The sequence below is a fragment of the Nycticebus coucang genome, chromosome 18, assembly GCF_027406575.1.
Source record: "Nycticebus coucang isolate mNycCou1 chromosome 18, mNycCou1.pri, whole genome shotgun sequence".
In the NCBI taxonomy this organism is placed as follows: domain Eukaryota; kingdom Metazoa; phylum Chordata; class Mammalia; order Primates; family Lorisidae; genus Nycticebus; species Nycticebus coucang.
Window position 1 is genome coordinate 25,241,214 of NC_069797.1, and position 27,805 is coordinate 25,269,018.

At 52.6% G+C, this 27,805-nt stretch overlaps 1 protein-coding gene across 5 annotated transcripts in view; it reads right to left on the reverse strand.

Moving 5' to 3' along the window:
* Positions 1-27,805, reverse strand: part of SPNS2 (SPNS lysolipid transporter 2, sphingosine-1-phosphate) — a 38,335-nt gene that overhangs the window by 4,893 nt on the left and 5,637 nt on the right. For 3 of the 5 annotated variants that reach the window (XR_008375507.1, XR_008375508.1, XM_053568751.1), the window contains exons 2-9: positions 20,234-20,299; positions 9,036-9,172; positions 3,188-3,339; positions 2,883-2,949; positions 1,645-1,787; positions 986-1,138; positions 683-872; positions 315-380 (exon numbers count right to left, since the gene is read on the reverse strand). Coding sequence is in view for 1 of the 5 variants with exons in the window: in XM_053568751.1 (XP_053424726.1) it covers positions 315-380; positions 683-872; positions 986-1,138; positions 1,645-1,787; positions 2,883-2,949; positions 3,188-3,339; positions 9,036-9,172; positions 20,234-20,299 (974 nt within the window). In the remaining 4 variants the exon portion in view is untranslated. The remainder of the gene's footprint in view (positions 1-314; positions 381-682; positions 873-985; positions 1,139-1,644; positions 1,788-2,882; positions 2,950-3,187; positions 3,340-9,035; positions 9,173-20,233; positions 20,300-27,805) is intronic. The other 2 variants (XR_008375509.1, XR_008375510.1) reach the window with 2 other exon arrangements.

Consider the following 27,805-nt stretch of genomic DNA (forward strand, 5'->3'; position numbering starts at 1 on the left):
ACCTCCGGGCCAGCCTGGCACTACCAGCCTCCCAGCCACTAACCTGAGCCTGGAGACACCCCTTCCCCACCCGATTCCCATATATCACCCCATCCGCCTGCTCAGTCCTGTTCTCTGGTCCGGCTTTGCTGCAGACCCTCAAATCTCTGATCCACTCCTGGCCTCTGGGTTCACCTTTCCAGCAGGTCTTCCTTACCACTCTCCCCTCACCAAGCCCTGACAGCTCTCCTGCCCCTTCACCTGCCCTCCCTAGCTCCCCTGAGAAGTCAAGGGGCCTGGATCAGCATAAGATGACTTTGGCCTGCCCGGCTCACCATGAGGATGTCCGCAGTGATGGCCCAGTTAGAAAACAGCAGCGTCTCCCCAACAAAGATACAGATCTGCCCAGGAAAGAGTAGAGCAACCGTCAGGGGACCTCTCTACCTGCCCGCAACCCAGGCTGCTCCCTGCACACTGGCTGCTGGCAGGGAGCCCCCACTTCCTAACAGCCAGGCTCACAACAACTGACTGGGTTATCCAGAGATGTCAGGCCATGTCCACAGCCCTGAGACACCCAGGCCACGGTCAGAGCAGGAGAAGGAGAGGGAGGGTCCAGCAAGTCAGATAGAATTCTGTTCTAGAACCCACCAAGGCCAGGCCCAGCTTCCCCCAAGTGCCCTCGCCCCCGACCCCACGCACTCACATAGGCTCCCACAATGCTGCTTTTGGCGGCCACAAAGATCAGGCAGATGAAGATGGCAGAGCCCAACATGCCCACGGCACATACCAGTGGGTCAGCCCGCTGGGTCCGCAGGCGGCACCAGCGTGTGGCTCCTGCACCTGTGACCACACCCAGAAAGCCTGTAAAGCAGGTGATGGCCCCAAAGATGAGACTGTGGGGACAGAAGACAGTGGAGCATAGGTTGAGAGGGGGCCAAGGCTGAGGCAGAGGAGCTCTCCCATCTGGGGTCCCTTACCACCCCGGGCCCACCTTGCCTGGCCCCACCTGTCCTTGGTCCCGCAGGGCGGGCTGTTACACGTCTCCACCGTTTTCTGCACAACCTGAGCACGATGCAGGTAGAGCGGGATCCACATGCCCAGGGCCCCTGTGGCGAAGGATACGGCGGACGTGGCCAAGGAGGAGAAGACATAGCTGCGGCTGGGGAAAGGCCAGGACACCCTTCAGCACCCACAGGCAGCCTCTTCTCCCCAGCCTCTGGCTCACACCTTCCCCTGGGGACAGAGGCCTCAAATGCCTCCCCTTACAGGCCCTAGAGGTGAGGCTGGCCAAAATGTCACTCCTAGCACACAGGGAGTCCAGCTATGGGCACTGGTGAGCCGCCCTGCAGGAGTGCTTCTCTCTCTCTCTCTTTTTTCTTTTTTTCACTTTATCACCCTTGTAGAGTGCTGTAGTGTCACAGTTCACAGCAACCTCCAAATCCTGGGCTCAGGCGATTCTCCTGCCTCAGCCTCCCAAGCAGCTGGAACTACAAGCACTTGTCACAATGCCTGGCCACTTTTTTGTTGCAGTTTGAAGGCTGGGTTCGAACCCACCACCCTCAGTATATGGGGCTGGTGCCCTACCCACTGAGCCACAGGTGCCGCCCAGGAGTGCTTCTCACGTGGGCGCCCCTCCAGGTCCCCACCAGACTCAGCAGTACTCACTTTCGGATCAGGGCCTTCATGTCACGGAGCCACGAGGTCCGTGCCTTGAGCTGCCCCCCAAGTTGGTCGGCATGGCCTCTCTTAGTGGCCGGGACCAGGACAAGAATGAGTGTTCCTGTGACCATGCCCAGGACAGGGGACACCTGATGGGGAAGGGAGCACCAAGTGAGATGACCAGGGCCCAATTAGAGGCACAAACCTGGCCTGGGTGTCTCTGCTGAACTGACTGAGAGTGAGCAGAGCCATCAAGGGAGGCAAAATGGAATGTCCAGAGCAGGGACAGGACAGGAGGGGAGAGGATGAAAGGAAGACTGAGTGGCTGAAGGAAGAAGGAAGGCACAGATGGAAGGATCCTGAATGGACAAGGGACAGATGCTAGATGGACGGATGGAATGATGACTCCTGGGGAGAGGGAGTCACAGACCAACACTGCCCGTCCCTCTGAGACTAGGAAAGTTCTCGATTCCTTGCCCTGGGGCACACTGGGAAGGGATTGGCTAGGCACCAGGTTTCTAGCTAGATCAGGCAGCCTGTCTTTTGGGAGGGGCCCACACAGGCCCCACAAGAACAGAGGCTCACATGTCCATCTGCTTCTTTCCTATATCCAGCCCCACATCACCAACCCTATCTCCAAGGCCCCAGCCTTCATTCCAGATGGGCGGGCACCGTCTTAGCAGCCCATAAGAGCAGAGAAATCTGTCCTCACCCCCACCGAGCGCCGGGAGTTCCTCTCCACGCCACTATTGCTCGCCCCCCCCCCCCCAAGAAATTCCACTGAGGCTGCTTCCTTCCTGCTTTTGAGGAAAAAACACTTTGTCTTAAGCTTCCGCTCCTCTGAGAGCCTGGGTATCTCTGTTTCCTCTGATTGCACTGTCCTGCGGCCTTGGTAACTTGCCCCAAACCCTCAGGCGAGACAGGAAGTGGCTCCAGACCCTGGGGGCCCTACACAGAGGTCTTGTCCCAGCCTTACACTAGCACAGTGCCAGGGCTCAAGACAGGAAGCATCACTGTGGATCTGGAATTTCCTGACATGCTAGGAGAATCCTTGGCCCTTTCAATCCTCAGACTCTCTTGCCCCACACCTGAGCTCCCTGATACCTCAATCTAGACTAATCTAGAAGGGCAAGGACGTCAGAGCCCCAGCTGGTGAGGGAGAGCTTTAGGCTAGGCTGGACAATCTGGGCAACTCTGAGGCAAGGACTGGACTAGGGGTACCCTCATGGGGGCCCAGGGCTTACCCTCAAGGCCCAGTGCCAGTCTCCAGCCGCTTGCTTCACGCTGGAGCCAGTGATATAGCCCAGGCCACTGCAGAAAAGACGTACACACGTGTCAGGTTAGACAGAAATGGGGGCTAGGGGCAGGGAACACACCTTGGTCTGCAAGGTAGGCTGCCATCCCCTCCCCAACCCTTGGCCAGGGACCAGGTCTAGGTGTTTCTCCAAGGCTGCCTGCCCATGTGTTCAGTTAGTTGAGGGCCTGCCTGGACCAGGGAAAGGGAGTGCTTGGAAGTCCAAGAGACAAACTCCAACGTCTCCTGTCTCACCTGCCCAGTGGGATGGCAAAGTAGAAGACGGACAGCATGAGTGTACGCGTGTTCTTAGTGAAGAGGTCTCCAATGATGGTGGGCGCGATGGTGGAGTAGCTGGCCTCGCCAATGCCCACTAGCCCCCGGGACAGCACCAGCATCCAGAAGTACTGTGGGGGAGGGCAGAGAATGCTGGGCCCCTGCCTGCTCCCTTCGTCCTTGCTTCCCACTTTGCTCCCCTCCTAGACAGGATCCAGGAACCAGGGAAAAGAGGGAGTCCACCCTTGCCTCAGCCAAAACTACATCCCCAGGCCACCCTGGGCCTCAGTTTGCCCCTCTGTATAGTAGGTCTGATGGGGCCTGGTTAGTCCAGTGCTGGGATGGGACTGGATAGGCCTTTCTGTCCCTATAAACACTGGGGACATAAGCCTGTGTCTCTACCACCCCTCCAACTGGGAGACTTCCTCCTTGGTAATGGCTCCAGCTCAAGAGCCACAAATCACCTTCCATACCATGTCCCTTGCCTAAGGCAACCCAGTGTGAGTGGGGAGTGGGCAGGACAGCCCAGGGGCTCAGAGTTCCCCACCATACACACATCAAAGGATAAAGCCCAGCTGAGCCAGGAAGGGTGGGGCCGTGCCAGCTGCTAGTGGCACTACCCCTTTGATGTGGACTTTCCCCATCATCCCCCATCTGCCCAGGGCCTGAGAACCCAGCCTGGTCATCTTTTCCCTGCCCCACCCTGACCACCCATCCGGCCAGCAGCGCCCATATCCAGCCCTCCCCTGGGTCTCTTGGATTCCCCCTTCCATCTGCCCACCTCACTCTGGATTCCCCCCTTCCATCTGCCCACCTCAGCGGCCCACCTGGCTCTGACCCCTCATTCCTGGAGCTGTTTCCCCACTTTCCTGCCCTTCCTTAGCTCCCAAGCCTGTTTCTCTTCCTGGGAAATCATCTGCCCACAGCCTTGGCTTCTTTTCCCTGTTGGGCTGTTAGTGTCTTTTGTATTGATTTAATTCAGCTTTTCTACATCACGGGCATCCATCCTGTATGACCTATGTTTCTGTCATCCTTCTTTCAACTTGGTGGAGAGTTTCGCGGCACAAAGCCTTCATGTTTTAATTTGATGCTGTCAAATCTGTTGATTTTTCCTTAATGGTGTCAGGATTTCACATCTTGTTCAGGAAGGCCTACAATGTCCCCAAATCATAAAGACGGTCTCTTACGTTGTGCGTTTGGTATGTCTCGTATTTTAGAGAGAGAGGAAGAGGGCTGGAGAGATCTCATCAGTGGCTGTCCTTAGTACACTGACAGCAGGGAGGCTCCTGTCCACCCCTCCACCCGCAGGAACTCACTTTATTGTGCACTTGTTGTGAGTCCTCCTCTGCCTGAGCTTGCACACGTAGGTAGAAATGAGCATGAAAGGAATTGTTCCATGCACCGTACCCATAACTTGCTCTTCCCTCTCGTTCTTATCTTTCTGAAAGCCATTTATGCTAGTAATGAAGATCTAGTTCATTCTTTTGCTGTCAAGAATCCCACAGCATGAATACACCCCATTTATCTGTGCAGGCTCAGTGGTGGTCATTTAGATTATTTCCTTTCTTTTTTTTTTTGAGACACAGTGAGTGTCACTGTGAATGCCTGGGCATCGGCCTGGCTCATAGCAACCTCAAACTCTGGAGTTCAAGCAATCCTCCTGCTTCAGCCTCCTGAGTAGCTAGAACTACAGGCACCCATCACAACACCCATCTAATTTTTCTATATTTAGTAGAGACCAGGGTCTCATTCTCGCTCAGGCTGATTTTGAACACCTGAACTCAAAGGATCCTCCGGCACGGGCCTCCCAGATTGCTAGGACTACAGGCGTGAGCCACACACCCAGCTATATTTCTCCTTTTTCTTTTTCTTTCTTCTTCTTCTTCTTTTTTTTTTTTTTTTTGAGACAGAGTCTCACTCAGGTCACCCTGGGTAAAGTACCGTGGAGTCACAGCTCACAGCAACCTCAAACTCTTGGGCTTAAGCCATTCTCTTGCCTCAGACTTCCAAGTAGTTGGGACTACAGGCGGCCATCACAATGCCCGACTATTCTGTCGTTGTAGTTGTCATTGTTGTTTAGCTGGCCTGGGCCAGGTTCGAGCCCGCCAGCCTCAGTGCATGTGGCTGTCGCCATAACCACTGTGCTACGGGTGCTGAGCCATATTTCCCTTTTTTCCTGTTACAGGACTGAGATAAACATCTTTGTGTGCACGTGTCCACACTCTGGAATTCTCGCTCTGCCCTACACCTCCAAGTAGAAGGCTGAGCAATGGGAAGTACACCATTAGTTTTTTACAGTAGCTCCAGCTCTGTCAAGTCACACTCTCGGCAGCAGGCCTGAGTTCCTCATTCCCCACAGCTTTAATAACACTTGGTATTGTCAGCCTTTTTAATTGTTGCCAATCTGACAGTGGGTGTGAAACAGTATCTCGTTTGTTTCAATTTGCATTTCCCTGATTACTGGAGAATCTGAGCATCCACTCATTTTGCAGTTATTAGTTGTTTGGGTATCTTGCCCTAGAACCTGCAACTATCATTGCCAATTTTCTACTTGCTTATCTTTTTTCTCAATGATGTATAGATGTTAGAGTTTGCTTCTTGCTTTACTTTTACGTCTCTGAATTTATTCTGCAGTATGGTTTAAAATACACACTTTTTTTTCAATGCAGATATTTAGTTCTCCCCAAATCACTTATTTGAGATGAACTTTCATCCTACACTAAGCCCCATAAAACTTTGAGGACTCTTTCACTGATCTTAGTCTAGCTGTCTGCTGTTTGAGCCAGAATATCTGTATTTTGATAACTGATAGAGCAAATCTCCTTTGATTATTTTTCACAATGTTCTTAGCTGTTCCTGGGCATTCTCTTAGAATCCATGGGACTTGGACTGTGCCTACTATGAATTTATAGATTAATTGAGGTCATTTGTCTGTTTTTCTTCCTGTCTCTGCTCATCTTCTCTCCCCCAACCTTCACCCTCCCCTCAGCATATCCAGAAAGGAGCCAAGCCCAGGCATCATGGTTCTGGATTCACTGGTCAGTTTCAGAAACAGCCCCAGAGGTCATCAACTAGGGACCTGGACAGAGAAACAGACAGGATGAGGCTGAGGGGTCCTACAGTCTTCTGGTCCAGTTCCTGGGTTTCTTGGGGGCGGGGGGTGTTTTTGTTTTTTAAGAGACAGGGTCTGCCTCTGTCATCTAAGCTGTGATCACAGCTCACTGCAGCCTCCAATTCCTGGGCTCAAGTGATCCTGCTACCTCAGCGTCCTAAGTAGCTATGACCGCAGGTAGGCTCCACCACATATGACTAAAAATTTTTTAAAATAGATTTCAGGGGTACAAGTTGAATTCCGTTACTTGATAAATTTTTCTACTTTTTTGTAGACACAAGTCTCATTCAGTTGCCAGGGCTGGTCTCGAAATCCTGGCCAGAAGCGACTCTCCCTCCTCTACCTCCCAAAGCACTAAGATTACAGGCATGAGCCACAGCACTCAGCCCAGTCCTTATTTTTGAGTGTGGCCACCACGCTTTACTGGCCACCCTGGGCTTGGAAGTCACCTAGGCCTGACCCTCCTCCATGACGCTGCTCCAAGAAGCAAAGTTGTCCTGGCAAACCACCAATCCTCTCCCTCCAATCTCCCCTCCACCAACCCCAATCTGACCCACCACTGTCCTTTTTCAGATGCTGCCAGGGCTACAGCCCCCACCACCATCCCTGCCTTCCTTTCTAGTCAAAATGCAATGCTTCTCATCCTTTCTTTTTTTTTTTGTAGAGACAGAGTCTCACTTTATGGCCCTCGGTAGAGTGCCGTGGCCTCACACAGCTCACAGCAACCTCCAACTCCTGGGCTTAAGCGATTCTCTTGCCTCAGCCTCCCGAGTAGCTGGGACTACAGGCGCCCGCCACAACGCCTGGCTATTTTTTGGTTGCAGTTCAGCCAGGGCCGGGTTTGAACCCGCCACCCTCCATGTATGGGGCCGGCGCCTTACTGACTGAGCCACAGGCACTGCCCCTGCTTCTCATCCTTTCAACACACACCACCACCTGTGCCTCTGTGGGTTTGCTCCTCCTGCCCATGCTAGCTTCACCAAGAGGCCTCATCTCTCAGTCCTGCCTGTCCAGCTCAAATGCTGCCTCCAAGAAGCCTTCCCTGACCCTGCGGATTTCAAGAGACCACTCTCTTCAGAGAGGACTCTCAGCACTTTGTCTGCATATCTGAAGGCTCTGAGCATGGGAACTTCTGTCACAGCTTCCTACCCCTGAGCCTAGGTGCTCCCCAGGAGAGGGCTGGACTGAAAGCTCCTTGAAGACAGATCCTGATCTTCTCCCCTTCTTCCTCTCTCTCTCTCAAAAGCAGCCATCATTGACTGTCTACCCTCTGCTCGAATACCCCTACTGGTGGGAAACTCACTACCTTACAGGCAACATAGTTCCTCTTTAGAAGAACGAACAGAAATAAGGATTTGCTGAATACCTGGTCACGCTCCCAGGTCTGGACATTCTCAAAAGAAACTTTCAAGTTGGGGGGCGGCGCCTGTGGCTCAGTCAGTAGGGCGCCGGCCCCATATACCGAGGGTGGTGGGTTCAAACCCGGCCCCGGCCAAACTGCAACAAAAAAATAGCCGGGCATTGTGGCGGGCGCCTGTAGTCCCAGCTGCTCGGGAGGCTGAGGCAAGAGAATCACTTAAGCCCAGGAGTTGGAGGTTGCTGTGAGCTGTGTGAGGCCACGGCACTCTACCGAGGGCCATAAAGTGAGACTCTGTCTCTACAAAAAAAAAAAAAAAAGAAAGAAACTTTCAAGTTGGGAATTATTAGCCCCATTTTTATTTTTATTTTTTTTGTTTGTTTGTTTTTGGCCAGGGCTAGGTTTGAACCCGCCACCTCTGGCATATGGGACCAGTGCCCTACTCCTTGAGCCACAGGTGCCGCCCAATTAGCCCCATTTTAAAGATGCAGAAACTCAGGCTCAGAGAGGTTAAGTTTTTCCAGGTCACAAATCTGAGTGGGCAACAATGTTGGCATTATTTAAATCCAGGACTGTGACAGCCAAATGAAAAACAACTTTTTTGTTTGTTTGTTTTTGAGAGAGTTTCACTTTGTCGCCCTTGGTAGAATGCTGCTGCATCACAGCTTGCAGCAACTTCAAACTCTTGGACTCAAGGGATTCTCTTGCCTCAGCCTCCCGAGTAGCTGGGACTACAGGTGCCTGCCATAATGCCTGGCTATTTTTAGAGACGAGGTCTCGCTCTTGTTCAGGCTGGTCTTGAACCCGTGAGCTCAGGCAATCCACCCGCCTCAACCTCCCAGAGTGCTAGGATTATAAGCATGAGCAACCGTGGAAAAAATCTTCTTTATGTTGAATTGCTATTTGCCTTTCTGAGATTTTGACTCAAGGAATTGGCTGGTCATCAGACAAAGAGCAAACTGAGAAAGAACCAGGGACAAGTAGTAACTCACTTGGGTTCACACAGCCAGGTAGTGTCAGAGTCAGGACTAGAGCCCAGGGTTCTCATTCCTAGGTCAGACTTGCTGACCCTATTCCTTGCATCCATCCCAAATCAGAGCGCAGCTCAGAAAGAGTCAGGATGCCATGTGGGGCTGTAAGTCCCTCAGTTCAGGCCAGGAGAAGGCCTTATCTACAAGGCTGATTTATGAAAGTATCCAAAGACCCCCTCTTTCTTCTGCACTGGGAAGACACTGGCTGGAATTCAAGCCCCAAGCTGGACTAACCCAGGTCAATGAGATTAGCCGCCCACTAGAGGGACCAAGACACAGGGATGGGACAAGCAGGGACACCAGGTGGGAAGCTAGGGCAGGCCTCACCTGCTGGGGGATGAAGGAGCTGGAGAAGGTGACTGCTGACCAGAAGAAAATGCCACAGCTGAGGATCACCTTTCTGTTGAAGCGGTCGCCCAGGTAGCCGAAGATGGGGGCAGCCACCATGAAGCTGCAGATGAACACTGTGCAGGGAAAGGGGAGCTTGAGGGGTGGCACGGGTCCCAGGGGCTATACCACCCCAGCTTGAGGCCATTTGCTGCAAGGTAAAGCTGAGCCTGGGCTAGGGACCCAGGAAGCAGCACAGACGGGGGCTGCCCCAGCCAGGCCCATGCCCAGGAGAGGCAGGAAAGGCCTTCTTGGGTCTAATGCAAGTCTACAATGTGTCCAGTTTTAGGTGAGCCCTTTGGATGATTCTTACTTTTATTTGGCATTACTTTGTAGAGACAGGGGTCTCACTATTTTGCCTAGGCTGGTCTTGAACTTCTGGCCTCAAGCCATCCCCCACCTCTGCCTCCCAAAGTGCTGAGATTATAGGTGTGCACCACCATGCCTGGCCAACTTTTTAATCAAGTACAACTTTTATTAAATGCAGAGAAGTGACTTGCCGAGGCCCCACAGGCAGGAAATGTCCCACTGGAGATTTGTCCCCCATCTTTCTGCCTCCAGAGTCTTTGTCCTAATACTTCGCTACATTGTACTCATATTTGGGAAAGAGGATCAAAGAATGGAAGGAATCACCTAAGGCCACACAGCAAATCAGGGCAGAACTGGGCCAGAAGCCCTAAGTCTCACACCTGCCAGATCACATATCCCACGCTCTCAGCAGGCTGCAGATGCTTTTCTGACAGTTGAAAACACTATCATTCCATCCATCCATCCATCCAACCATCCATTCATTCAGCAATTTTTTGTAGCACCTACAATGCATTTAGTACCGTTTTAGGTGTTTGGGATACAGCAGTAAGCACAACAGACAAAAATTCCAGCTTTCATTCTGGTGAAGAGAAATGGACAGCACACAACACTGGTAAAAGGGTGAGAGGGCCGACAGGAGCTGGGAAGCATACGAGACCCGACCATTAAGTTCACAGTGATTTTGCTGAATATCACTATACTCACCAGATAGCCAAAGGGAATACTTCAAAAGTGACCACAGTGATATTCAGCATAGTGATATTCAGCAATGAGGTATGTGGCACTTTTTCTAGGATGAGTTCACAAACTTAAGTGTCAGATCTTGTACAACGACAGCTGATGGCCATTTCAGGAAACAAGTTCCAAAATTGCTCTGAAAGGTGGACTAGGTGCTGGCATCAGTACTGAACTTACCCAAGGGAGTACCTCGAAGGTGGCTATAGTGGTGATACTCAGCAATGAGCTATGTAGCACTTCTTCCAGGATGAGTTTGTGAACTTAGTTGTCTGACCTTGTATATGGGTGAGAGGGAGCAAGCAGATGCCACAATTTAAAATAGAGGGCAGAGAAGGTGACGTGTTGGTAAAGTCCTGGTAGAGGTAAGGAAATGAATAATGCAAATATTGGAGTAGAGCAAAGCCCTTAGAGTGGGAGTGTACTTAGCGTGTTGCAGGAGCAGGAAAGAGGCCCGGCTAGCTGGAGTGCAGGGACAGAGGAGGAGGGGGAGGAGACCAAGTGGAGAGGCCAGGTAGGGTAGGGTCTTGTGGCACACCATGATGACCGCAGCTTCCACGGGTGAGGAAGGAAAACAAGGGAGGATGCTGAGCAAAGGAGTGGTGGGATATGGCTTTGTTCTCCCAGAGCAAGAGAGCCGTGGAGTTTGAGAGGACTCCATGGGGGTGGGGGAGTCCCACTGTCAGTGATGGGAGGGACCTTGGAGGTCCCAGGTGGGATGTGACGGCACAGAGCAAGACAGGGCAGACTCTAGGTCACATAGCGAGGGAGCCCTGCACCCCTCCCCCAGGAAGGCAATTCCCACAGCTGACAGGCAGATGGCCAGACAAAGGCGTGGGTGGGCAGACGGGGCAGCCAGTTGACTGCCCTCTGACCGCCAGGCTGAACGTGTGTGCGTGGCCTTGGCTGTTACCCTAAAGACCTCAGTTCCTTGTGAGGGGGAACCGGGAGAAAAGAAAGGCAGGGGAGGGAAGAAGGACAGAGGGAGGGGAGCATGGGGCCAGAGGACTGGGCAGAGGTGCTTGGCATGGGCTGAAGGAGCAGCTTCCCTTCCTCTACCCCAGCAAGAGCTGGCCTACGAGTGTGTACTGGTGGTGGGGGCTGGAGGAGACCTGTTAATCCCAATTCTGTGTGATGTGGGTACTTGGGCAGAATCAGCACAGAGGTACATAAATTGGGCACCAGAAACAGCTTGCCTGGGCTGGAAGGCTGTTCCTTTCTAGCTGGGTAACCTTAGATAGGTCACGACTTTTCTGTGTCTGTGCTGAGAAATGTTTAACAACTGGCTCTCTGAACAAGGGCCCAAAGAGCCCCAATGCATTGTGTTTCCTAGTTGTCTTGGTGTAACTACTCCCACCATCATGGCTGATTTCAAGTTACCAACGCAGTGTCACAGTTCAGAGCTGGAAAGACGTGGGTAGTAACACACCACTGTATAGCGTCTCTACCACACAGGTAAAATGGATATCATTAACCTTAAGAACACAGATTATAGTTAAACATAGTAAAATCATTAGGAAGTGATGAGGTTTGAGTATTTCTTACCTTGGTTTTTAGTCTAAGTTATTTAATTCTAAGTTTATATAATTCAATTGTTAACAATGGTTGTGTTAAACAACCAGCTCACGCAATTCCTGAAAATGACAATCAACACCCGTGAGCCAGTATAAACAGCTAGGCAGTTCCTCATCTGTAAAGTGAAGATAAAAATAGCAACTCTCAAAAAAAAAGAAAATAGCAACTCTCCAGGGTTACTCTGAGTACTGGAGAAGATAGTGAGTGCAAGGTACTTAATGCCACACCCTGCCCAAGTGAGCTGGCCTCGGTCAACATAGGGCTCTTGTTTAGATTAGCTGAGGCAGAAATTATTTCCTCACACCTACAGAAAGAATCTTTCCTGCTGGGCCTGCCTCTGAGGACTTGGCTGAGACCAGATCAGGATGTGGGCAGGAAGGAGATTTTTAGTCACATCAGGACTTATACACATGTTAGGAGGAGGAAGAAGAATCGTTTTTCTGTGCCTGTCTGTATTAGGTAAGGAATGGACAGAAAGAATCACAGTAGGAGTTACCGTGGCTGGCCAGAAGGCAGATCCTGCCCATGAGCTGCCCAGCTTAAAAGGCTGAAATACTGAGGCACCACGAAGGAGCACCAAATCCTGCCAGCATAGTGAAGGGAGACTTCTTAGTGATGGTGTCAAAGCTGGGCATTGAAGCATGCATAGGAGTTTATCATGATGATCATATTTAAAATCAATATATACTAAAATATAAACCCTAAATCTTATAAGCAATATTGTATAATAGTTAATGAGGCATAATGCTTATTGTTAATGAAACTACAGTTATCATTTCTGGAGTACTTATTACAGTTGAGGCCCTGGGATGCACTCTTGACCTGTGGACAGATTATTTTATTTGATTCTCACTGTTATCTTCACCCTACAGAGGAGACAGTAGAGGCTGAAAGAAGTGATGTCACACAGCTAGTGTGTGGCTGAGCCAGAATTTAAACCCCACTTTGGCAGACTCCAGAGTTCTTGCTCTAAATCACATCACAAACTACCAGGCTGGGGAGGGGGAAGGTCCCAGCTGATGATCCCAAGGTCAGAGAAAGTTCACGGTGTGTTGGGGACAGCAAGGAGATGGGCCAGGCTGTAGCTTGAGAAGGCTATGGAGGAAGCAGTGGGAGATGAGGCCGTTGAGGGAGAACTGGGCCCTAAGGAACAGGCCTGGGTTTGGTTTCTAGAGGGCAAGAGCAAACTACTGCATGCTCTATTCTCCCCATCAAGGTGAAGTACTTGGAAAAGTCCCTACTAGGTGGGTGGGGAAGTACTGAAGGGATGTGACACAGGCCTTGGCTAGACCCCAACCATCCTGGTCCATCCGCTCTCCCCACCCACAGTGGAGCAGGCTCTTTGGACCCCTGGCTTTCTGCCCACTCATTCGGGTAGGCAGCGTCACCATCACCCAGAACCATAGGTGTCAGAAGCAGGCACTTCGTCCCCACCTGCCAGCCCCAGCTGTACAAATGTAACCAAGCACCTGCATGGCCTTAGCCCACCTGGCCCTCCCCATGTCTGCCTCACTTTACAGCTGGGGCCACTGAGTCCCCAAGAGGTGGAAGAACTTGCCCAAGATGACTTAGCAAGTCAGGCAGGGATACTCTGGACCACTGCCTGCCCCTCAGTGCCTCCCCCTTGGTGACCAAGGAGCCCATGGTCAGGAAATAGATGGGATCCCTCTTTGCCACCCTCCCCTCCACTGGGGCACATAGGAGGGAAGACCCCTCCTGGCCATCTGGAATGTCACAGGCCATCAGAGGGGCCTGATCACAACCAGGGTAGGGATGGGGGGAGAATGTTAATGGCAGAAGGAACAGCATAGGCAGAAGCCTGCCTGTATGAATCGTGTCTGATGGGGACACAGAGGCTCGCCCAGCCAGCAGTCAGCTCTGCTGAAAATAAAGATGGCCCAGGCAGGCCCCCAGGCTGGAAGCTTCCCTGGCCCACCACCTCCCAACCCCGTGGTCTCTGTTTGTTTGAGGAGAGCTTTCTGGGCAGACTGGCTGCCCCACCCCTGGTTTTGGTTGGAGTGGCTTTCCCAGCAGTTCCCGCAGGAGGACATCCTGTGGCGGGGTGTGGGGAAGCCCTCACTCAGCTCACGTGTGCTGAGCCCACAGGTCTGGGACAATGGGGCTGCAGGGCAGGGAGCCAGGCCCAGGCAGCAGGGCCAGAGACAGCGGGCGGGAGGAGTCAGAGCCATTGCCACCCCTCCACTCACCCTCCTCCTTACAGAGCTGGCCAGAAGCCATCTAAAAGTCAGAATGCTAACCCCCATGGGGAATTGATTCTGCGTCCTGGTAGGCAGCCCTAGGACCCTTGTCCATAGTGGGAAGAGCCACCCTCACTACCCTCACCACACACATGGCCTATTTAACCCCAGAGGGTGTTTTGGGGGCAGGAGAGAGCAAGGTCTGAGGTAGGGGAGCCCTGGTCTCCCATTCTGTGGCCTTGGAGCCTGCATTGGGCCCCAACCTGGGGTGAACCAGGACTATTTTTACAAAGCCCAGATTCTGGCTGACCTGTTATTTGGAGAAGACTTACCATCCTCCACATCCTGTGGGCAGGGAGGATGCTCAGGCATGGGCGGGGTGGAAGGGCAAGTGACATATGAGCCATCCAAGCAATAGCTGAGGCCAGTGAAGCCCGTGCAGAGCACTCAGGACAGCCGGCCCCATGGGCACCAGAAAGCCCACCATGCTCAGACTTCCTTTTGGAAGAAGTAGAGCCATCTCCCTTTGAGCAGGAGCACCCTGGGGAACAGCCCTAGGGGCTGCCCAGCTTTGTCTACAGAACCCAAATCTGCTGAAGCTAGAGGATGTCACTGCACTGGTCAAAGAGAAAAGGAAAGAAAAGCCAGAAGACTGAACCCCCCAAACAAAAGCACTATCTGGTTTCTCTTCCTCTGTCCCCACTCTCCCCCAACTCCGCTACCCCCATGCTGGCACTTCCTGACCCCACAAGAGGAAGCTGTCTCTTCCTCTGTCCCCACTCTCCCAACTCCGCCACCCCCATGCTGGCACTTCCTGAAACCTCAGCCCTAGTCCACCAGCCTCCTCTGCCATCTATTCCTGCATGTGGCCCCAGAGGGAACATCCTGATATGTATATTTTACACAGACCTGCCCCAAACCTTCCCTGGCTCCCCACTTCCCCAAGACAAACTCCAGACACTTATCAATAGCCTTGAAGCCTTCCATAGTCAGACCCTGTCCACTGTCCAGAACTCCTCTCCCTCCATTTTTCTCACACTTCATGGCTAATGAACTATAGGTCACTAAAGCCAGGTAGTGTTACAAACAAGTTTAACTCTGTCTCACTCATTTACACTGATTTCCCCTTGTCCATCTTCTAATTTGCTTATTTTCTCTTCAACTAGGTCTGACCTACTCATTATCTGTCACCTCTAATTATTAAATTTTTTAGTTTAATACATTTTTCATTTCTAAGAATTTTTAAATATTGAACATTTCCCTGTTTGGTTTTTTTTGTTTGTTTTGTTTTGTTTTTTGAGACAGAGTCTCACTAGGCTGCAGTGAGTCACCTGGGCTGGAGTGCAGTGGTGTCATCAGAGCTCACAGCAATCTCAAACTCCTGAGCTCCAGTGATCCTCCTGCCTCAGCTTCCCAATTAGTTCTGGGACTCCAGGTTCATGCCACCATGCCTGGCTAATGTTTGTATTTTTTGTAAGACAGAGTCTCACTCTTGTTCAGCCTAGGCTATTCCTATCTTATAAATCCCACCATTTCCTTTAGAGCTTTGAAAATTAAGCATACCATTTTTTTTTTTTTTTTGTAGAGACAGAGTCTCACTTTATTGCCCTCAATAGAGTGCTGTGACATCACAGCTCACAGCAACCTCCAATTCTTGGGCTTAGGCCATTCTCATGCCTCAGTCTCCTGAGTGGCTGGGACTACAGGAACCTGCCATAATGCCCTATTTTTTTGTTGCAATTTGGCCAGGGCCAGATTTGAACCTGCCACCCTCGGTATATGGGGCCAGCACCCTACCCACTGAGCCACCGATGCCACCCAGGCATACCTAAATTTTAAAGTTCCTTTAAGATGAGTTCATTCTTTGGCTTGGTGCCTATAGCACAGTGGTTATGGCACCAGCCACATACACCAAGGCGGGGGGTGTCAAACCTGGCCTGGGCCTGCTAAACAACAATGACAGCTGCAACAAAAAATGGCTAAGTGTTATGGTGGGTGCCTGTGGTCCCATCTACCTGGGATGCTGAGACAAGAGAATTGCTTAAACCCAGGAGTTTGAGGTTGCTGTGAGCTGTGGGAGACATAGTGAGACTCTGTCTCAAAAAAAAAAAAAAAAAGATGAGTCTATTCTTTGCAGTTCTTCCATCTGTTTTCCCATTTGGGATGCTGGTTGACTCCTTCTCACAGAGGTGAAATTCCTATGTGTTCTATTAATTTTTATTTTTTTTGAGACAGAGTCTCACTATGTCACCCTCGGTAGAGTGCCATGGCGTCACAGCCCACAACAACCTCAAACTCTTAAGAGTTGATTCTTTTGCCTCAGCCTCCCAAGTAGCTGGGACTACAGGCACCCACCACACATCTGGCTATTTTGGTGTTGTTGTTGTCATTGTTATTTAGCAGGCCCGGGCCAGGTTCGAACCCACCAACCCCAATGCATGTGGCTGGCGCCCTAACCACTGAGCTATGGGCGCTGAGCCTGTTCTATTAATTTTGAATGAGTTTGGCTCTAGTTGGAATTATCATCCGTGTCCCAGGTAGGCACTGCGTCATTAAGGCTTCCCTATGGAGTATTTGGGATTTATTTCCACTGGAGACCCTGGAAACATAAGGGCTAAAAGGGGAAGGGAGCAGAAGCTGGAGGCCTGGACAGAGCAGGAACTGGAACTAGGCTTTCTGCATAAAGCCAGAGCCAGGAAGGAAAAGTCCATGAAAGGAATCTCCACTAGAAAATGCTTGTCAGCCTGGGGACACAGCTTGGGATCAGGGAGCTTGGCTGGAAGCTGAATCACCCATGTGACCCTGGAACCCAACTCCATATTGCCCAGTCTTCACAGGTAAGAAACCCCAAGTCTAGAATGGGTGGCGAATCTGGGTGATGAGTACACGGAAGTTTGTTGTACTATTTTCTACTTTTTTAATTTTTATTTATTTATTTTGTTGAGACAGAGTCTCACTATGTTGCCCTCGGTAGAGTACTGTGGCATCACAGCTCACAGCAACCTCAAACTCTTGGGCTTAAGCCACTCTCTTGCCTCAGCCTTCTGAGTAGCTGGGACTACAGGCGCCCACCACAATGCCCGGCTATTTTTTTGTTTTTAGCAGGCCAGGGCTGGGTTCGAACCCACCAGCCCTGGTGCATGTGGTCAGCACCCTACCCACTGAGCTATGGGTATCACCTATTCTCTACTTTTTATATGTTTAAAAGTATTCATGATAAAAAATGTTTATATTAAAAATACTGTAACAAGGCTCTATATATCTGATCCCTAAGCTTCTATATATCTGTGTCAACACTTGGCTTCAATTCCAGCTCACACTCCAGTTTCTAAGTTCAGCTCTTTGCTTTTTGGCACCTGGGAATTTCCCCACTAGCTTCAGCTTTCAAGCTCCACTATGTAATTTAAACATGTTTTCTTGGCATATTTTATCTACCTTTGAGGGGAAAGAGGGTTTCATATTCCTACTCAACCTGACACACTGACTAGAAATCCTGTCCCCTAAACAAACTCTAACTTTGAAGCCTCACTCAAATGTCCCCTTCTCAAAGAAGACTTCTCCACCTGCCACCAGCCAGAGCTAGGAGCACATGCTCTGCCATCTACCATCCCCGTGTCCCTTGGGGGTGACTGAATAATACCTTTTCCCCCCATAGAGAGAGGGAACCTATCTGAGGGCAAGAACAGAATCTGGGCAGAGCCAGCCTGCCAAGCAGTAGGTTCAATGACAGCTGCCCCTTTAGGTATGAGCCACGAGGGATCCTGATTTTCCAAAACAGCATGACCCAAAAGCTATAATTCTGCTGTGAGCTATGCCTCCTACAGGCAACGTGGGCCAGGCCTAAGCTGGGAGCAATCCACAAGGGGGCTGCTGAAAGTAAGCTCTTCCCCAGCCAGTTTTCATGTCTGCTCCCAAGGGGAAACAGCAGAGGCAGCCCTAGGCCTAACCCCCAGTCACCCCCCCCGCCACCCTGTCTCCTGCCCAGCAGCCCCGGTGCCCACAAATAAGCAGGCAGCCCAGCTCTCAGCCCTGGCCCTTTGATCTGGGTGAGCACCAACACCTGGCTGGCGCCCTCCACCTGGCTCTGGCCTTATCAGGCTTGGGGAGACATAGGTGCCTGGAGCACATGCCAATTAGGTGACTTGCCTAGTTGTCCACTGGTCTAGCTCAACTGGCTTCTTGCCTTAGGTTGCTGAAGGAGTGAGGATGCTCAAAGGAGCCATCTCAGCTGTGCAAGCGTAGGTGGAAGATAAGGGCCATGGGTAAGAACTAGCGGGTCTCTGACAATGCTGGGAATTTTCACCATGGCCCAGAGGCACCTACCCTGGGGACAATGGGAGGCCAGACACTCAGATCTCCGAAGCCAGTGGGAAGCATAGCACAGCCTGGATCCCTATTCCAGGCCAGCTACTCTCCACTGAGAGCATTTGAGCAAGTTGTTTCCCTCACTTGACTTCTGTCTCTTCATCTGGCAAGTGAAGCTGACACAAAGGACCCTGCAGGGTTATTAGAAGAATCAGCAAGATGATGCCCATGAGTGACTTGCCCACATCCAGCCGGGTCATCAGGGATAAGCAGGGATTGCATGGCCTCTCATGAGCCTAGAAGCCAGGAGGGACATAACCACACAAGGAACCAGGGACCTTCACAACTGCCTTGAGGCTGATGCCCCACCCCACTACTGCCCCACTCCCTAGGAGGCTATGCTGGCCCTGACCTGGCTCAGTGGGGGTTAAATGGATGGGGCTAGGAGTATAGCCTCACTCCAGATCAGTCAGCAAGGCTGGGATGAGGCTCAGGCCAGGTCCCCAGTGACTCAGGAGCTATGCAGGGTGGGGGTTGGGCAGCTAGACTCCTCAGCTGCCCTTCCCTGGCCAGCGTGGTGGCCCACCCCCTCCCACACTCCCACCTGGATTTGAGATGGCTTGAAATCCACCTTCCCAGCCTAAGTGCTAGACATTTCACATACAGAGCCCAGAAGCACCCATCTCAGGCTACAAGGCAGGGTGACTTGGAGGAGGTCTCCAAGGAGGTCTCCAGCCAAGGTCTAAGAAAGGGCAGGGGAGGAATTTGGACTCATGTCTGCCAGGTGATGTCTGCCAAAAGATACTGGACCACACAGCCTTGCCCCCCTTACACAACCAGGCCTCCTTGAGCCCTAGAGTCATCACATCCCCATTTTTTGGGCCCCAAAGCCCCCTTGTAGGATATAAAAACAGCTGGCCTGGCAAGCATTCTGTGAGCTCTGGAGGCATTGTGCACTCTGGAATGCCACCTAGACAGGTCAGGCAGGTTCCTGGACAGGGCCAATTCACTCCACCCTCCCTCCCAGGAAGTCCGGAGAAGGGGTTTACCACTGGAATGCAGGCCATAGGCCTTCCCCCACACATCTCACAACCAGGGGGGACTCGAGGGCCAGGGGCCCAGGGACAGCAGGGACCAGACTACACAGCAAGGCTGGGGCCAAGTCAGGACCAGACCTCTTACTCTCAGCCCTGGGTTACAGCACTGGACTGCATCTCTCCCTAGGCCTGAGGGGACCTGCTGAGGGAGCAGCCTGCATGGCCTTGGCCAGGAGGAAGTCCAGGAGGAAGCTCAGCCCCAACAGGGCTGTGTGGGGGTAGGGCAGGGACAAGGGAGACATGGTTGCCAGAAGGGGTGCTGATAGGCTGCGCCTCACACACTGCCCAGGCCCCACTTATAGCAGCCCGGGGACTCAGACCCTGCCCCTGGCCACCCATCAGATGCTGGGGCCAGAAGAGAAAGGGGCAGAGAGCCGCAGGCCCAAGTCTAAGACTAAGACCCAGCTTCTCAGAAACCACTCTGGAGCTGACCAGGTAGAGTTTTCACCTTGTCATCAAGGAGATGATTCCCAGGGTTGATGGTGATAGGAGGAGATGAGGGCAAGAGATGGGAACAGGGTCACCAAGGCTCTGCTAGTATTACCCAACTCACTGACTTAAGGAGTTCCCTTCACCAGACTCAGGACAGAACCCAAATCACCAAGTCCCAGTAAAGGCCCCAAGATCCAAAGGAAGGGTCACCATCATGGGCATGGGTTTGGGTTTTTGGTCTATACTCTTGTTTATCTCCCATAGCCCCTCGCCCCACAGGGTAGGTGTTGCTTTGTTACAAGAAAAGAAGCAGAGGCCCAGAAAAGTGGCACCATTCATGGGTCTCATTAGTGGGTAGAGGTGCAAAGCTCACACCCTATCTGGCAGTCCAGGCTGGAGAAGAGACCGAGTAGAGAATGGCAGCCAACAGGAGGAAGACCAAGATGCCAACACCAGGGCAGGGTCGAAGGTGGGGGAGGGGCCTCACCTGACTGCAGCAAGCCAGCGCCTCGGTCCTTGACCCCAAAGTGCTGCTGGATATCCAGAAGGACGCCTGGAGGGAGACAGAGGTGCTTACAGGCCATGTCTGACCCTTGGATGTCCACACTGCCCCATACCAGCTGGTGACCCGGGGCCAGCCTGGCCTTCCTCCCCACTTTGCAGGGCTCAACTTGGCTCTATCTACAATACTCCTGGCAGGCTGCAACCTCCATGTTGCCCAGGTTGGCCAGACTTCCCTCCTGTCCTCAAGGAGCCTCTCCTGCTCAGCCTGGGGACAGGATCCCAAACCTCATTTCACACTGCAGGGGTCTGGGGGGCAGAGATAGGCGAGGCTTCCATGTGGTCACACACTCTGGTGCGCAGCCCGCTACGTATCTGCCACCCTTGCCCACCTGTAGCCCAGGCCTGGATCAGGTGCTAGGACCTGAACAGCAGACATGATCCCCGCCCCTGGAAGTACCACAAAGCCAGATAGCACTGGGGAGCCCTGAGAGCTTCAGGGAGCCCCTGGTCAGGGCGTGGGCAGGGGTTGCTTACAGCAACATACATTGGCTCACCTGAACATGTGTACAAACACATATGCGTGTGTAGACACACGCTCACCCTAGCTGTCATCTGGATTTTAAGCAGGACACAGGAGCTGAGAGGCAGGGGCAGCAGGCAAGGCCCAGGTCTGATTCCCTGGGGCAAGGGGATTCTTGGAGACCACGCCTGCTCCCCAGTCCCAGCTACCTCTGCTTTCACATCAGGGCTGTGCGTGTCAAAGGGGAGAACACCTGGAAACCACTCAGCTGCCAACAGACAGCTGCGACTGCATGGTGGGGCCAGCAGAACCCTGGACCCCTCCCACCTCTCAAAGCTCTCAGCCAGAGCTCCTGAGGAGGCCCTGGGGCCCCCGCCTCAACTTATCTCTGAGGACAGCAGGACACAGGCCACAACTCAGAGCCTCCCTGCCCACAGAACTTCTGCACTGAGAAGGGACAGGTGAGAAAAGAGGAGACAGGGCCCTGCCCCTGGAAGCCCTCCATGCAGGTGATGCTTTGGGGGGATTCCCAGAGCTCTTCATGATGATGGTGATAACGACAGCATTAAAAATAATGATGGCTCACATCATTGAATGATACATGCTGGTACTATGATCCCACTTGACAGACGAAGAAACTGACGCATAGATGGTCAAGCCAAATGCTCAAAGTCACACAACAGGGAAGTAGAATCTCCAAGCATATTAGGGTCCTATCCCACAGCTGGGGTTTGGGGCACCAAAAGGGTGAGGAGGATGGAATGTCCCTGTCCCTCCCAGGCTGGGATGCTGAGCAGCTGATCCTAGCAGCCTGACAGCCCAGAGAAGCTGGTCACCTCCCTGTTAATGCCCTGAGTGAATTCACCATAATTACCCATAATGAAGAGGCTGTGTAAGCCCAGTTAATGACTTAATAACCAAGCTCGCCTTGGTTATTAAGGCAGGCTTGGTTATTGGTGGCTTTGCCTTTAAGGCGGAAGCCAGGGGCCGGTCCTAGGTCCATGAATGGTAAGGCCACCCAACGGAGGCTGTGAGGTGCCCTGACCCAGCCTCAGTGGCTCACAGTCCCATCAGAGCCTGTAGGCTGCAGGTTCAGCCCTGCCAACCCCATCCTCCAGCTTCACTACTCAGGACACCACCTCCACCCCACACTCCAGCCACCCCAAACTACTCACAGCCCCGGCCCCACGTGCTTCCTCTTCTATCCTGGTACCACATTGTCAGCTGTGCTAATTCCTGCCACTCCTTCAAGACTAGTCCAGACACCACCTCTTCTGGGACAATCTCCCCTGATTACTCCCCTCCCACCACCCCCACTCTCCCCTGTTCATCCTCAATTGAGCACTTGTTCCACTACAGGGAAGACACAGAAGGACATGGATTGGAGCTCCTTGGACCTGCTGCAGCCCAGAGCTAAGAGCCACTTGTTACTGGTTCCTGCTAAGTGCCAGGCACTATGCAAGGCTCTATAGGTGGTACAGATTTCCATCCTCCCTAATCTAGGCTTATCCCATTTCACACATGAACTGAAGCTCTAAGACATGAATTAGTCTGTCATACGGCACATTCATTTTCACAGGTGAGTTCTGAAACCAGGTCTACTGCAAAAAACAAAATTTTTCTCCTGCCATACTGCCTCTGTGTGCCTTGCCTTGGCGCCCAGCCCAGAGCCCCGCATGCAGCCAGCCCACAGGGACTGTCCATAGGGTAGACACAGAGGCAGATGCGTGAGTATCACCTCATCCCCTTCTAGGCCATGAGCAAGGCAGGGGTGATAGAGAGTCATCTCCAGGACCCAGAACAAGGACAATTGTAATTTTGATGTTGAATGGACAAAAAGATGAGTGGAGTCAGAGGTGAGAGGAGGGTCCCCATCCACAGTCCGGGAGGAGGGACATGGATCTGCAGTAACCACAGGCTGACTTCTGGGAACACGGCTGGGTCAAAAATGGCCATCATGAAGACATCACATGTCCACAGCAAATCAAATCATTCTCACTTCCTCCCTGCAGCACATCCCAGCCACCCATTGGCCACCTCCCCATCCACTGACTTCAAGGACCAGCATTTACCTCTACCTCCAGGAAGCCTCCCTGGACTTCCTCCTACACCAAGCTCCTGATAGGGGAAGGAACATTTCTCCACATGCAGATGGGCATCGAAGGACTCTGGGAAGTCCTGGGCAGTTCCTAGGACACAGGTAACTCTGGATACCCTCACACTACCTCTGCCTGGCACCTAGCCTTGGGTTCAAGGAACAAGCTCCAGGTAAAAGTCCAGAGAGAACTTTCTCAGGGAGCAGAGCCTCCTGCAGGCTGTGAGGCCCAAGGTCAGACCATGTCTGAGCCTCTCTGGGCTTGTTTTCCCTCTTCTGGGCCGGGAGGCAGCCGTGGCCCTAGGAGTATGAGATCCTGTTGGCCTCTGGCACGGGAAGCGTGTGTCATAGCAGCTCAGCCGGTCGCCTCAGATTTTCCTTTGGGCTCCAGCCTGGCTCCAGCCCACACACCCCCTCCCTCCTTCACCACAGCCTTATTTTTAGCCTCTTTACTGGAGGCTGAGGTTTCGTGGGTCATAGGACGGGCCTCACGCCCAGGAGCAGCCTCCCACAGCTCAGGCCAAGCCCATCCCACCAGCCCCACCAGCCGTGCACTGTGTAAGGTGGGCCGCAGCCCCTAGCCACAGTGCAGACCTGTCCAGGCAGCCACCCCAAATCCACATTTAGAACCTTCCTCTGGCCACAGAGACCTCATCCCCCAAGAAAACATTCTGGAACTTTCTGTGTCATCTGTTGATAACAATTACACTCCTCCCAAGCCCCCCAGAGTCTCACCACTTGTCCCAGGCCAGTTGTTTCCCACTCTAGGCCAACCGTCTCTCCTACCTCACAGGAATTCTGGTTCAGCCTTGGCTCAGGCCTATGTTCTCAGCCTCTCCCTGGTTCCTGGCCCTACACCCCAACCCACACACCTCTCTCATCCCTGCAGAGAGGACAACCTTGACTTGTCCCCTCTCCAGGCCACTTCTTTCCTGTCCTCCCTCCACAGCAAAAATTTCTAAAAAAAGTCTCCTCCCCTCCATCACTCCCAGAACCCAACCCCACAGGTTCTGTCCGCCCTCAGTGTTCCAGCTCCTGGCTGTGACTCCATGCCTCCTCACTTAGTCCCATTCTCTGAGCAGCACCACTGCTGTGCCCCTCGTGGTTCTCCATCTTTGCCACCCAGCCTTCTCCCTGGGCTGCCTGCCTCCAGCCTCGATTGCCCCACCCACATTATTCCTGCAGCAGGCCCTCTCCTACTGAGCTCCAAATCCTGTGCTGGGGCTCTGGAGACCACAGGACAGTTTCCAAACTCAAGGCGCTAATGCTGTGGCCCAGAGGTCATCCATACTGGCTGGGCCTCAGAATCACCCATGGGTCCTTCAAAATCCACTGCCCTAGACCCCTGGTTCAGTAAAACTAAGACAAACAATAATGCACATATTAACACGTGCTGGGTATTTACTACAGGTGATTTGCTGTTCTAAGAGTATTAGCTCACTGAGTATGGCTGCCCAGTAGCACTTAATGGCTCCCCATTGCCACCTGAATAAGCACAGAGCTGCCCTAACCCAGCTCTTCTCCCAGCCATAGTCCCCCTGCCACACACACGTACACTCCACGCAAAGCGAAATGCCACTAGCTATGACCTTTCACCTCCCTGGAGCTCTGTCTCCCAGTGTAAAGCAGACACTGAAAAGATCAGTTATTCCTCAAAGTCCCCCATGAGTAAGCGTCTCAATCACTTTTAGGGAGGGTGCTTGGGGCCCTCCCCAGATCAGCTACATCAGATCCTCTGTAGAAGTGAGATCCAAGAATCTATAAATACACTGCCCAGGTGATTGGAAACCACTGGCTGATGAGAGCCCCTGTGATTCACACATCCCAGGCTGCAGGCCTCCAAGCCCTACCTCTACCTGTTACGATCTACCTCATCCTCCAGCGCCCAGATCCAAGGTCATACCAAGGATGCCTGCCTTTCTTCCTCTGAAGGTGGAAGTGGCATCTCTGAAGGTGAAGTGTAACCTCAAAGGTACATCCAGAGCTAGACAGACTCTCACCCTGACTTGCCTATCCAGCTGGTCCCAGATGCTCATGGTGATGCCCCATCACTGCTGGTTCTTCAGTCACCCCCAGGAGTCATGGCATCCTATCCCCCAACCCTGTCCCCTCTTCCAGAAGGCCCAACCTGCTGACACCATAGAGTCTTCAAAAGGCCAAGGTGTAAGAGGAAACCCCAACACTGACCTCAAGTACCCTCAGCTCAGGCCAGCCTCAGATGCAAGGTCCCAACAGTGTGATGCTGAGGTCTCTTCCTGCCTAGTCAGCCAGAACAAGCTGCCTGGTGCTCAAGCTCGTTCCCACCATGTCCTCCAAGTGCAGTTATTATCACCCCAAGTTCACCCTGCCTGAGCCTTCTCAGAGTAGCAGGCAACTTAACACAATTCTCAACAGCATGGGCTCCAGAACCAGACTATCTGGGATTAAATCCTGGCTTTTCCACCTTCTCTACTGTATGTGCTTAGACAAGTTACTTAACCTCTCTGTGTCAGTTTCCTCCTCTGTAATAAGGCTTAATTTTAAGATCTGCTTCATTCCATATGGTGGTTGTGAGGTTTAAGTAAGTTCATCCACATAAAGGGGTTAGAAAAGCACATAGTAGGTACTCAATAATGTCACAAATGTTGTCACTCACCCCAAAACCATAGAGAACTCCCACCTCAGTTTTCTTTTTTCTAAAATGGGAGCAGATGCCTGGAAGGATAGTGCCTAAGGATTGGGAAGGGTTGGCTATACTGCCATTGGCCAGTGCCTCTCAGAGGGACCCTGGCTCCATGTGGAGGCCTCAGAGCTGGCTCACTCTGTGAGTCCTTCCTACCCCTGCTCCTGCACTCGGCCGCAGCTCCCACCCCGGTAATTATAGAGGCCTGAGAGCCTGGCTGTGCTGACCTGGCTCTGGTGGCTACGGCCGGGAAACCAAGGCCTGGCCCCAGTACCCACGCCAACCTAGAGACTCAGCCAAGGCAGTCCCTCAGCCAGGGACCTGGGCCCAAGAAAACATACTCATAGTTGCCTCTGAGCTTCCACGGGGCAAGATCCTGCCCCCACCTGCCAGGTATAAGCTAAGTAACGTTTGGGACCATCTGGCTCCTACTCTGAGCTTCAGGTTGCCATTTGAGAAGTGGCCCAGGATCTCAGCGCATCCTTATTGGGTCCATTCCTGACTCTCAATTGAATTTGTTCTATCTGTGCCAGACAGAACCACCCCCTACGCCACCCTACAAATCTAGGTCATTAATGTCAGGACAGCCTAGCGATCATCTCTATAGGGACCATGAGGATGAGGCTCCGGCCCCTTAGAAAAACACCCCACCCCACCCAAGAGCCCTGCTTATAGACCCCACCAGCCTTAGAGAAGCAGCATCCCTGGAGCTCAGAAATCCCTCCCTCCTCCCCACTGTGTCTCTATGCCCAGAGTGGGTGGGGCCAGGCAGCCAGGCCTCTGTCCTGTGGTTCTAGTCTATCATTTGGGGCCAGATTTCCTGGAACCAGACTCTGCCTTAGCAATTTGGGGGCTTTGCATAGCCCCTCCTCCCCAGCTCAGCCTTCCCAGCCCTAGCCTGGCCCAATGACTCCCAAGATCACCAGGGGCCTGGGACAAGGTGGCCACAGCTTTATCATGACCCATGGAGGGTGTGGCCAATGTGGCAACAGACACAGGATAAGGCAGGAACACGGGTAGGGGGAGAGAGTGGGGAAGAGATAAGAGACCTCAGAGTGGCTCAGTTCTGGCCACAAACCCTCAGCCCTCTCCCACTGTACTGCTTCAGTGGCCAAGGAGACCAGGGACACTCACTCCCCCCAACACAGATGGAAAATGAGATTCAGAAGGTGAAGGGACAGAGGCTGCAGGACCAGACAGGAGCCAGGCTGAATCAATCTCTATGCTCCAGACCTGGCTGCTCTTCCCTGCCATCACCCCAACAACTCCCCCAAGAGAAGCTGCAACCAGTCCCCTCTCAATATCCACACCAGAGGTCCTCACATGGGGGCTAGAAATGGTTGTGTGACCAAGGAACACCACCCCTCCCTAGGCTTGCAAAGCCTAGTGGTACTTTTTGCCTCCCAGAACCCCGTTCAGCAAATCTGTGTTTGACAATGCAGGAACCACAAAGACGACATAGGACTACCAGTAGGGGTGTGGGGGACCCTAACAAGAAGTCTGAGATGGCAGAGGACTGAGAAGAAGGCAGGAGGCCAGGACTCTCTCCTTAGTCACCAAGCTCTCACCACAAGTGCATTATTCCTAATGTGTGACCTAGGACCTGCCCTTTGCCTCAGTGCCCTATCTATAGAAAAGATAGGGCAAAACCGTCACTGTGCCCTCCCGAGAATATAGAAGCCACTCTGCCCAACCTGGGGGTGGGCTGGCCCCATTGTCAAGGCTGAGGACGGGGCAGGCAAGGACCTCCGCTGACCACTTCCTCCCATTTCCTTCCCAGAGACTGGAGGCCCTGAGGCTCATTGTGAGTCCAGGGCCAGACAAAAGGACAGCACCAGCCACCATCAGAGAAGCCCTGGCCTCAGCAACCTGGGCTGTCCAAACGTATCAAAGCCTTTTCAGCCTAGAATGATATACTTTGGGGTTAGGCAGGGCTGAGTCAAGCCAAATCTGTCACTTGGACAATAAGGCTTAAGTCTGTGCCAGCCCCCCATACATACTCAGGTCACAGATATACCAGGCTCAGCCCCTCAAGAAGGGAAGTGGTGACCTTGTATGAGGATGGGTGCAGTGATGGAGGCAAAACAGAGAGCAGTTAGAAGCCAGGAGTTAGGTGACTGAATCAGCCCAGAGAACTAGGGAAGATGTCCTGGAAAGAAAGCAAGGTTGGCTGCTGGTTATCCTAGAGAAGGGAGGTGTGGCAGAGCCAGGGACCAGAGACTAGAGTTCCCAAGACCAAGTTCCACTGGTACCGTTGGAAGCAAAACCTTGACCACAG